General features: G+C 46.2%; 1 protein-coding gene across 6 annotated transcripts in view; it reads right to left on the reverse strand.

The window, feature by feature from the left end:
- LOC119445955 (uncharacterized) overlaps positions 1 to 12721 on the reverse strand; it is a 74125-nt gene that overhangs the window by 7565 nt on the left and 53839 nt on the right. For all 6 annotated transcript variants that reach the window (XM_049663759.1, XM_049663758.1, XM_037710253.2 and 3 more), the window contains 3 exons: positions 11819 to 12001; positions 9912 to 10139; positions 1320 to 1570 (listed from right to left, as the gene is read on the reverse strand). In XM_049663759.1, the coding sequence (XP_049519716.1) occupies positions 1320 to 1570; positions 9912 to 10139; positions 11819 to 12001 (662 nt within the window). The remainder of the gene's footprint in view (positions 1 to 1319; positions 1571 to 9911; positions 10140 to 11818; positions 12002 to 12721) is intronic.

The following is a 12721-nucleotide window of genomic DNA, read 5'->3' on the forward strand; positions in this document are numbered from 1 at the left end:
TTTGCGGGGTATATATGTGTATTGGTATTGTCCCATTGCATGGTGCAATTAGTCATTCCAAACAATTGGTTTAAACCAATTGGCACCCATTGGGTACAATTGGTCACTCCAAAAACCAACTGGTCACTTTCCAGTTGGTTCAATTGGTTCAGTTATGTACTAATTTACGATTGGAAATTTTCCAATTGGTACCAATTGGAAATTACCCAATTTGAGTCAACTGTTTTTTTTTTTTTTTACAAGGAACCTGCAGCTGTAGGACTAGTAACATTCAAGCAGTGCCAGTGCAGCGAACTTGTGCATCTTGCAGCGAATAAAGGCCGTTGCAATGGGGAAAAATAGTGAAGGAAGATGTGAGAAAGGTTTTACTTGCCAATCTACAGTCTTTGTCAAAAGTGTACGGGCTACATTGCCTGTGACTGCTATGCTGACTAGAGGCTGTTTAGAGGAGTCCCTTCGATATGTCAAAAGTTCAAACGCCCAGGGGGATGAAAAGAACTCTCGCACCAACCATCCAGAGGTCTTGAATGTCAGGAGCGCCGCGGGAACCACAGCACAGAGCCACTGATATATATGCTAAATGGTGAAGGCGCAGAGTAGCCCATATACTTTTCACAAAGACTGTACGTGGTGACAAGGCTGCCAGGTTGATGGATGTTTAGTGCCGACCTCTGCCAATTGCCACTATATATACTGCATCCTCAGGCAAATCTCAGTTTGCACCAGGAAAACAATCGAATCAAGTGATGAATCAAAGTATGGCTCAATTTGTGATATCTGCCATGTCTGTGAATCTCACCCGGCAAAACAATCACTTCATTTTCTCTGGAATCCCCTGTCCTTGATAAGTAAAGACAGTTGTCACTGAAACACCCCATGCGAAGGTGCCTAGGATAAAAGTAGCCAGGTCATGTGCCGAGTCAGTTGTCCAGAAATCCACAAGGCAAAGGAAGGTTTACGAAAGGGAAAACTTGCCATTCACTCGACACTAAGTCATCAAGTGATGAACCGAAGTATGGCCCAATTTGTGATGTCTGCCATGGCTGTCAATCTCACCTTGCAAAATAATTACTTAATTTTCTCTCAAATCCCCAGGAAACCTATTCTGGTTTCTCAGATACAAAGCTTCGCAGTTGCAGAGAAATTCGTCCTGGTCCGAGGTCGAATTTTGGACCAACGCAATTTCAGGGTGGTTGCTCTGACATCTGGGCTAACGAGGAGGCTGGAACATCGCAGCACAAGGCCGAAATAATCGACAACTTGAGGTAAGATAATGCGTCACTAGGTAGCCAGGTTAGAGCAATGAATGTATCACTCACCGGAAACATACGGCGTTGGTGCATCCAGGGCAGACATGCACATCACCCAACACACGCACGCCTTGTGCCTCGGTGTCCCTGTGGGTGTCCAGGGCAAAGTGGCACTCGGGGGTGGGGCAGGGGCACCACCGACCAATTGCGTCTGCTGCGACTGAGGACTCGAACGACCTTCGGGCGAGGTCGCTCAGTAGTCTGTGGTCGTTCCCAGCCACGTGGACGATATCAGCCATCGCCCAGGGTGATGCACAGTCCTATATATAGTCAGCGCAGTGCAGAGTGCGTGAAAGTGTGCGCTTGAGCTGATGAACCTAATTATTGTTATCTCACTCACGAGCATAATTATTAATAGGGTTATGCATGCCAAAACAGTGCTGAGGGATGTCATAGTTCAGTGCTCCAGATTTATTTCATTTACCTTGGGTGACTCTAATATGCACTTCAAAGTTGAGACTAAAAGAGGGGAGGGGGAATGGAGGTGGGTAGATTGTGCAACAACCAGTAGTCTTTTCCAGTGCAGGGCAGAGTTCTTTATCATGCGCCTAAATGTAAAGTTGTGATTAAAAGGAAGAATCAGAGTTGGGTAAATCAAGTAACCAGTAGTCTTTTCCAGTGCAGGGCAGAGTTCTTTATCATGCACCTAAATGTAAAGTTGTGATTAAAAGGAAGAATCAGAGTTGGGTAAATCAAGTAATCTTTAGAACTAAAAATTCTAGCAGTAGTGTCAGCTGTGTGAGATAACTACAGGGTAAACACATTTCACATTGCACTGCGTGTCCTTTACATTTGTGTTTTCTTTACACGTTACATTGTGTGTCCTGGTTTGTCATGACCCACTGGTGAGTCGACAGGCAGTTGTGCTCCTTTGAAACTTTTTCAAGGTGCAGAGAGAATACGCCATGACGCGTCGAACCAGAAGCAATGGGAACTTTTCCTTTCCATTTATTTCAAGCAAAGATGTTGCTTGCACACTGCTGGAAAGCCCCGAGCAGCCGCACAGTGGGAATAACTGCCGTTACCCCCCCACACCGCAGTGAACATGTTAAGAAAGAAGAAACACGCCCAAGAGATGAAGAAAATCATGGACATAGGCTTGGTTCAGTTGACACAAGGCAAAAGTAATTGGAGATACCTGGGAGGTAGCGCATTGTACCATAGTGAACATAATTCGATATGGTGATGACATGTACAAACTAGACTAGAGTATTTTCACTCCACACCCTTTCGAAACTGATGAAGTTGCCCTCATTGGCAGAATGTTGCAGCCACTCAGGTACCATGCTTGGTGGTTCGTAAACATAGTTTAGGAAGAGACCACTCATGCATAGATCCATGCATACATGCATGCGTACACACACAAATACACACATGCACAGGCTGGCAGTCAAATGCCACCATGTACTAGTAGAATGTCTACGCATCTTAAGGGAAAGAAGTGGGCAGAAAGTGTAAAACAGAAGGAATAAGAAATAAGGAAAACAACAAAGTGACAGGTCACACAATGGCAAACCATGTGCAACTGAAATCTTATCAGCATGCATGTCATTCAATGTGTGAATAATCCATAGAATTAAAAGAGGAGCACACATAAATTACGGGAGAAATGTTGGGATGTGAAGGTTATAAGCGGGAACAAAATTTACTTGCAGCCGACACAACATAAATGTGTTTTATTTCTAATGCTGTGGTATCCTACCATGTTGCATTCTCTGCCTGCCACACAAGTGAAAGCATGACAGAATTAAAAAAAAAAAGTGGATACTTATTCATGCAGCTATTTATTTTCCACATACTCTCAGGGCCTGAAGCTATTACAGAGAGGAGTGGAGGTAACTGGTGACAGCTTCTTTGAATTTATTGATATACGCCCAGAATCATACCCCCAAGAGTTAAGTGCATCAGTTTTAGGAAAGATAGAAGGCCATGCTGGTCCCACTATGTCACATAGCAAAATTAAATAATGAGGTTTAATACCCTAAAGCAACACATGGGCATGGGCTATCAGGGATGCCATTGTGGGTGAGCTCCATAATAATTTTGATCCCCTGGTTTTTTTTATAAAGGTGTTGAAGTTGAGTATGCGATTGTTTTTGCAATCTGCCCCCATCACAATGGGCCACTGTGGTTAGGAATCGAACACACGACTTTATGCAAGTCGCACAGCCACTGTAGGGCTGGAAAGGCTCTGAAACGGAACGCGAGAAATGTTGGTAGTACATAGTAGTCCACCAACAAGACAGCAGTAAGAACAGTTTGACAGCTTAAGAACAGCAGTAACAAAAGACAGAGCAAACAAATTGTGCAAAGAAGCCAATAGCTTGAACAGGATGACCTAATGCATGGGGTTCAGGAAGCTGCTGTAGGATTCATTTTGACATGTTCAATCATTTACACCACACTGAAAGAGCACTGTACGGTCTGTACCATGGTGACAGTTATCTTGGCACTACTACATTGTATAAATTAAGTAAGCTGTACAGCTATGCAACTCTCTGTTAAGTAATCGGAGATGGTGATGCTTATGTATAACCCATTGCAGTGCTGATAATAGGTGTAGGAAAAGAACGTGATGGCAACATTTATGTATTCCGTTGTGGTGATGATGACCGTGCATGTAACATGGTAGGTGTGCCTATGGTGTAACAAAGAAGCATGATGTGTTTATGCCTATGACTTTCATATGACTGACTGTCATACAGTATAGACCAGTTATAACATAACCGCTTATAGTGCAGGACCGGATATAATACGGTCTTTTCAGACTCCCGTTAATTTTCCCATAGCACTCTATGTATATGCGTATCACTTATAGCGCAATTGCAGGAGACGAAGTACTGCGGTTACACTGCGGCTGCCTGGAATTTCGGCAGTCAACTGAGACCGTGAACGCTTCCCTCAAGCCGCAGATATACTCCGATGTAACGCATGCTTCGAGCTCCGCGACATCACGGTGGTGAACAACCGGCGTCTATACTCCAACAGCACGACAGAACCGGCGTGTCTGGCACCGTCGGGCGTGTGCCAATGTTGCTGGCGCGTGAATACCTCTGTTCCTATTTTACGCCGCTCACGCCGAGCCGGCCTGGCCTTGCATCCCAGCATTCCTCGCGCGGAGTGTGCAGAATGACACAATGGCGGGAGCGCGCGCTGCGTCCGCCGCCGCGGCTCTCTGCGCATTAACAAGCATGGTGTCATGCACGCACAAGCAAACATGAACACATCTTTAACCAAGAGCTTAAACAGGTCCGCTGTTAAAAATGTTGGTAGTAGTTGTCCAGCAACAAGACAGCAGTAAGAATAGTTAGACAGCATAAATAAATAAATGGACAAGTAATTGCTTACGAAACAAAGCACCGGTTCCTTGGGGTCATCATCGACCGTGATTTGTCTTGGACGCCACATACTTCATATATGAAAAAGAGGTTGACTGCTATAGCCCATGTATTCAAGTTTGTCGGTGGAAAGTCTTGGGGCGCATCTGTACAATCGATGATACAGCTGTACCACGCATTATTTATGGGCTTCCTAAGATACAGTCTGCCCGTGCTGGGTAACACTAGTAAAACGAATGTTCGCGTATTCCAGAGTATACAAGCCCAAGTTATTCGGACGTGCCTTGGCCTGCCTAAGTGTGCACCCACAGCAGCCACAATCGCCATAGCGTGTGACCACCCTATAGTAACGTACATTGCGGTTGACACTCTAAGAGTGCACATTGGACATGTCGCAAGGGTACCCTTTCACCACCTTGCTCTAGGCCGCATACGAGTTTTAGTCGTCTCTTGACTACTCGCAGAGCATCGCTGCCATCGAATTACGTCCCAGCAACATGGCCTTTGTTGCAACTGTGGTTTCTACATTCACTTCGAGTATGCCTTACCATTCCAGGCATCAAGAAGAAGGCACAAATGCCGTAAGGAGCATTGAAGCAGGCAGCATTATTGCTATTACATGAGGTCCTCAGTGACCGCTTACATGTTTACACCGATGGGTCGGTCATACACTCCAGTTCAGCAGCTGCAGTATTTGTCCCAGCAAAATCTACAGTGAAAACATTCAGGACATCGCACCTGACCTCAACGACGGCTGTAGAACTTGCAGCTCTGCATGCAGCAAATCAATTGATCGATATCAGGAAACGCCCCAGAAATGGTCTATCTTCTGCGATTCCAAAGCCGTTCTCTGCATTACTCCGTGGACCCCACGAATGACTTGTCGCGGAAACACGAGAAATTCACCATCGGGCAGTTGACAAAGGACATGACATTGTATTTCAATGGTTGCCAAGTCATTTTGGTATCCTTGGAAACGAGCAAGCAAATGCAGCCGCTCAATCTTCACATACCAGTGCCGATTGCGTCACTATCCCTATGTCCAGAACAGACGCAGTGGGACAGCTGTGTACGCTTGCTCGCGAGCTTACGTTGGCCTATTGGAATTCAGCAGACTCTAAAAACCAGCACCTTTATTCTCTGGATCCTGATCTGAAGCTCCGTCTTCCAGATGGCTAACCACTCTACTCCTACTCACACTACTCCAAGCCTATGGCTAGGAGTAGCTTTTACAAATGCATACTCCTGCCTTATCAGAATAGCCACAAGTCCAGATTGTGAAGTTTGCGTGTGCAAAGAGACGATAGCACACCTTCTATGTGATTGTCGTCGTTTTAGTGCACAAAGAGAAGTCCTCCGCACCACGCTTGACAAGATTGTCAGCCGTCCCCTTACGGAAGCCAGAATTCTTTAACCCTGGTCCCAGCCGACGGCGGTACGAACTGCTTTAAAAGCGCTAGTGTGATTTTTAAAAGAAACAGGACCTATTGAAAAACTATAGGATGTGTGAACTGATGCGTTCCTTTTTTTAATCTTATTTTCTAATCTTTTCAGCCCTTACCCCATCCCCCTGTGCAGAGTAGCCAATACGGACACTTCATCTGGTTAACCTCTCTGCCTTTCACCTCTTGTTTCCCTCCTTCCTTCCTTCTCACTCGATGACCACGGGAACTCGCTGTCAAAACGCTGGAGTGAGAAAGCGCGGTTACAGCAGCGAGCGAATTGACCTTCGTGATGCGTCACGCATCAACGCTAACTATAAGCTGCAACAATACAGCACACGACAGACTTACCCCCATCGCAAATGGCTTTCAAGATACAGTGGCCGCCCGCAGTAGAGCGCGCCACCCCCATCCCTCCCCCCATTCCCCGGCCCTGGGCGCCTTGCGCGCGACGGAAGACGGCGTGCTTCCTTCTCGCTTTCCTCTCTTGCATGCGCGAGATTGAGGCGCGATCGCCGGCTCACCCTCGCAAGCTTTCACTCGCACATACGGCATACGGCGCGCGGCGATGATTTTATCGCCCTTGTACTTTATATGAAACCTCACGCCGCCAGCGACGGCAGAAATTCGCCTGGAGTGTCCATACAATTGCTGTCGCAATAAAATAGTTGTTTTGGTTACCGTGCGGTACCACTCATAGTGCAGAGATTTGTGACTTCGGCGACTTGCGTTATGAACTGTCTACACTGTATAACTTCATATATTCCGTTCAGTGTTGGATCCGTCGATGAACCAGTGAAACTGCACAATACAGACAACCACAGAGCAACATAACCCTGTGTTTGCAAGAGAAACCACCTTTATTTCTGAACTCTGTGGTAATCATATATCGCATAGCATGTGTATGATTACCATAATGACCTAATGATGCGCATGCATAGCATAAAGCTTCTGTGGTAATCATATCGAATGTGCTGGATGGCATCTGTATACACTCCATTTCATACATAGCAGGCAATACTATGAAGGCTAGATAGTCTTTTTCACTGCTCGCATTCGCGACCAAGAAATAGTGCATCACATATGAAACATTTAGAGGTATGCTTCATGCAGTAATTCTATGTAACATATAAGTCTCATACATTTATGCCCCAAGATAGGACATAATTATTACATAGGTATTGCAGATCTGAACCTATCACCACCGAATAATTAGAGTAACGCGTTTCTGTGACAATCTGGCCACCATAGCGCGCTGCTTGCACTCGCGACCAGAACATACAGTAGAACCCCGCTGATACGTTCTGGGAAAACATTCGAGAAGAAATGCAGCCAGTTCCACGAAGTGAAATCTGTCTAAACAGCGGAGCTGTGGTCGTTCTGTTTCTGCGATTGTCGCGTATGTTTATTTAAACAGCGATGGACGCCGAGTGGCGTCTATCTTGCGAAGAGCGCGCGGCGCAAACACCTCCGGCGCCTCCCCTTCTCCTCCACGGCGCGTACTCCGATTAGTCGGCTCCTCTCCTCCCGGCGAGCGAGTCACGTGACCTCTCCGGCGCTACCCCTGCGTAACGGCGCCGTCATCGACGGCGCACACTCGACTAAGAACAGCTCCGCTGTTTAAAAAAAAAAGTGCTAACCGGGAAAACGTACGATCCGAAGTAACTCAAAATTCGGACAGACTCAACTGTAGCAGACATCTACATAATGCGAAACGTTGCGCGAATCGTTGCGGCACGAGACGCCGAAACGCGTCGATCTGGTGGGGCTCCGGCGGCCCGAGACGCGTTTTGTCGTTTTTCTCTAGCGTAGTGTTTTAAGACGGCGACGAAAAAACCGATACCAAATCGAGCTGGTGGACAGTGCTTGCATGTAGGCTCCCTAGGAACGGCTTAGGAACGGCGGCGCGCTTGGGTTATCGCCTGCTAAAAGCGTGTAGTATACGCTTCCAACGGTACTACGCCCCACGCGCTGTAAAATAGGTGAAGCTTAGGCTTATCGCAATTGAGCTGGCGGCGATAGCTGGGAATGCGGCGTGCGACGACCCGGGAGGAGATAAGTGCTGGTGCCGGAATAAGAAATTGAGTGCGCGCCGGCGTTTTCACGTGAGACGGGCGGGCGAGTATTGCGGTGAAGCTGCCGCGGTGGGCGGCTACTATTCTCTATCGCGCGCGCCCCACCCATTTTCTTGTTCACATGCGATCTAGCAGCCCCAAAAACGTATCATACGATCGCAGTTTGGCGATCTACTGAACGTAGGTGCCGAAAGATCGTGGTTTCCGGGAATGTATGACCCGGTAAAAAATAAGCGTAACTCATTTGGGTCATTTATGGTGTTCTCAATCGTGAACGTTGGCGCCGAGAAATCGTACGTAGCGGGAATGTACGTATCAACGAGGTTCTACCCGTATATAGTACGTCATATACGGAACGCATAAAGGTGCACACATATGATAATGTAATTTGATGTAGCCTTGCATCCACAAGAATAGTAGCAGTAATATATCCTCCTGAGACCCGAACACAACTATGGGATATAATCGCTCTTCAAGGTGGTTTTTATTGTCTGCTGTTATATTATGAACTTGAAAAACAATTTTAAAAATTTTAATACCACGATTAGATGCCAAAAGCTGCGTCTCCATGTCTCCACTACCTCCATCATCTTGACCCTCATCTTTGCTATAGTAAAAACTGCATTTATTGCTTAAACGCAGATATGAAGATGGAACGGCGTGTCGTACATTGCCGTGTTGCTGCCGTGTCCAGTATTTTCACGTAATCTCGGTGATTTCAAAACATACCTCCAGGTTGCTTTCGGCCGTCTGGGACGACACAGCTGGTATAGATCAATTCAGTGTCAAATTTCTCGAAAGCGGATGACAAGAATATAGGTAAACCGCTTATTTACAGTTACACATGCACCATACTTCATACCCAGAATGAATATTGTGCGTAATCACTTCTGAGTGAACTTTCAAAAAGAAATTGCTGTGGTTTAGCTTTGGTTAACCCTGGTTGATAGCGAAAGCTTCACTGCCCTGGCTAGGCCCATTGTCGAGCTGTGGCCGAGGTGTGGTTTCGCAATAATATACAGACTTGTTTTCAATGAATACAGTGTTTATTCATCATTTTTTAATGCCTATGAGTGCACTGCGGTGATCAATAAAGTAGCGAGACTTGGTTTGCAACTCGCAGCCGGGCCCAACTCTACTCGGGCAACGGCGGCCATGTCTCCTTTCAGGGCTTCGTAAAGGCCTAAATATAGTCCGACGTAGCGTGAACGCGCGCGACACGTTATGTCACGTTGGCGAGAACAGCAGCAGCTATAGTTCGACCGATGATTCGACGTACTTGCGCCGTCAACGTAACCGGACGCGCGGCCAATGCGCTCCGACGCCCCCAGCGTCTGAGGACGCTCGCCCGGCGTCTGATGACGCTCGCCCGCGTGCCGATGGACTATAAACGCGCCTTAATGCTCTCTTGTGGTTTGACGTCTAGCTCTCAAGGTGAAAACTGTTGAGTCGCCGATGGCTGCCCGAGGTAGCGTAATGAAGCTTTTGCTTCAAAAAATGTTGAAGGCAATGTGCAATGTATTGTACAAGGGGTCTTAGGAAGATATGTAGTAGTTATTCCACAGAAAGCGTAGCAGATGAAAGTCAACTTCACTGCAAAATGCACAGAGTGAGACTTTTATGACCACACGATTTGTGTCATACTCAGCAGGCAACACCGCGGAAGTGAAACGGAGTATGCACGACGCATTCGTGGCTGGACACCATATTCGTTAGACCGACCACGGAGTAGCGTGAACGACTTACCTCCTCAAAGCATGCTAGGGGCAGGGGAGCTCGTTTGAGGGCCAGTAGCAGGCACGACCCACAGTGCCAGTGCCCACACAGCTCGAGACGGTGCCCATTCACTGAAGCCTCGTCCCCTTGAGGGCGGCGCGGTGGCTCATGGCAAATCGGACAGCGTTCAGAACGGGAAGTGGACACTGAGTCGGCTTCCACAGGACGTCTCGGCAGCTCGCTCACTAGCTGCTCAGCCTGCATGCAACAAATGGTGACAGATGCAGTTTGCTTATGCATTTCCAAGCTCGCCCGAAAACAAGAACCGACGAAAGGGCATTACTTAAAAGCAGGAAGTCTACCCAAATGTCCTTGTCATTATTTTACCGTGCTCTCTAGTGGGCTGTGGTCTTCCGCGGTAGTTCTGTATTGCCTCTGTAGTCTGAAATTATTGAGATAGTACAGAGTCCAGATAGTTCCAGTTAATCTGGGACACGGCCAGACTAACTGGAAAAGTTGAAAGGCCCTTCATTGAAGGAATTCTACCTGTGACCATGCTAGGGTTCCTAGCTGGAGGAAATGATTGACTGATAGGATTTTATGTCCAAAGAGACACCGGGGCTATGGTAGTCACCGTTGCAGAAGGCTTCATATTAGTTCTGACCAGTTGAAGCTATATTAAATGCAACAATCGTTTAAGTCTTATTAGAGAATTAAGCATTTTCGCATTGCATATTAATTGCAGTGCAGCAACTGGGGCTGAAGTGTCACCTAAGAACTGAAACTCAGACTGGCGTAGAGCATCGTTCATACCATCTGGTTCTCTCTCTAATCTTTGAGGACATGCATACTGAAAGTTCCTTGTGAAGCACTGCATGATCGCTTTGATGCCTATTGTAAGGTGTAATTCGAGGCTCGAACTTTACTTTCAAGCAGTAATCTGCGCTACAGAGCCCATATAAACAAAAGTTCTGTAATATAAGAACATACATTTTCTCAATGGCAGTTGTCTCATGGGATAGTGACTGGCGTGACAAAAGGGTGATTGTGGTAATGATAGCCGACAGCACTTGGGCAAGATAAATTTTGTGAGATACATACACACAGAAGATACTTTCCCCACCAAGCTATCACTACATGCTAAGCATATCAGAAATGACTTAGTTGCCTGCCTTGAAAGAACATGTACGGGACAGGGTTCAAGAAAAATCTTGCGAAACTCGAGCCACCCATTTTAATTTCTCACACCACCGGTGACCACCCTCCCATTCATCAATATCGTTCTAAAAAGTACAGTAAACTCTTGTTATCACATCATCGATAAAGAAAACTGATTTCGTTTTGAGCGGTATTTTGTTAGATCGCAGATATCCCGAAAGAGCTTTAGTAATATGGTAAATATGCACTCCAAGAGTGCTGGATGTCGTGAAACGTATATATAATGAAACAAAACTGTGGTCGATAGTGGCGATATGATAGTGATAAAATTCTGCTGATGCTCATGAACCTTGTTGGTGTGATGCAGTCATGCTGAAAGAGCTTCCGCCACGTGCCAGAGTGGCCTTTGCAGCGCCTTTTGTCCCACCAGGCTGATACAAGAAACGAAAAAGTAAAGGGGCCACTGCATGTGCACAAGTATCCCACACGAGCAATAACATTCGAACTTCCCGCTCATACCAACTGGAGCGTGGCGCAAATACAATTAAACTAATCCGCCTAAATTGCACTTGCTGCAGTCTGAATGACAAATAAGAACATCAAATAAAGCGATTTTTCGAATAAATCGAGTTTCTTATAATCCGGTTTACTGTACTAATGAATAAAATGTTGGGCGCTGTGACCAATGGCACAACTCGGTAGTGCCACTTCGTGTGCCTCTCGTCCAGGACATCATATCACTACAGTGCCTAGAATCTAGACACTGTGATATCACTCACGCGTCCAATGGCTGCGTCCAACCCGACGACATCAACTGCCTCGAAGTTTGCGTCAAACTGTGCCGCGTCCAGTTTGCACTCCTTCACCAGTTCCCAGGGGTCATGGCCGAACTTGCCCACAAAGGATCTCAGCACACTGAAATCTTCACCGACGAGGACCAGTTTCTTCCGCTTGTGCTTGCCCTACGAAGAGCCACAATTATCATGCGACATTTCACTTTTTGTGCATGTGAAGGTACGTATACCGCTAAGCTGCCCTTTTCACTTTTGAGGAATGTCCCTTGGGAGCGCGCTATAATGATTAGCGTGCTGCTTGATTGACAGATTTTATTTGCTGTAAAAAAATGAGCTGTGCTTAGCTTGCCAGCACTGTAGCGTGCTGCTAGTTTTAGTTTCTTCGCAGCATCAATGTTTACTTTCTTGATTAATACGTGAATCTACAAGTGACAAGCCCTTATCAACCTCACTTCTAGACAAGTGCATATATCGTGTTGTGGTGTAGGCTTTCTTGAAAATACATGATGCATAATTCAAGGGATAATGCCCTACTGTTCGAAGTCATGGCAGGGTATCTAAGAACGCATGGTTACAGGGAAAAATTTTCAGGTTTTCAGGTGAGAGCTATTTATGCGTAGCAAGTGGAAATGGAGCAGAAGCCATCGAATGTGTTCTGATAGAATATCGCAGTATCTATCAAGTCATAATTTTAGAAGTATTCACCTTGCACGAGCTTTCTTTGGGTTTTACGTCTTTGACCTATTAATTTCTGGGATGTCTAACCACTGTGCATAGAATTGTGTACACCAGTATAGTCCGTCAACAGCAAAGGCATTGATGAATGTAGTCATTATTAAAATATGTTGCATACATATTGAAACACTTTTGATTGGAATAAAATTGAAT

This window comes from Dermacentor silvarum, chromosome 3 (genome assembly GCF_013339745.2).
Source record: "Dermacentor silvarum isolate Dsil-2018 chromosome 3, BIME_Dsil_1.4, whole genome shotgun sequence".
Lineage (NCBI taxonomy): Eukaryota > Metazoa > Arthropoda > Arachnida > Ixodida > Ixodidae > Dermacentor > Dermacentor silvarum.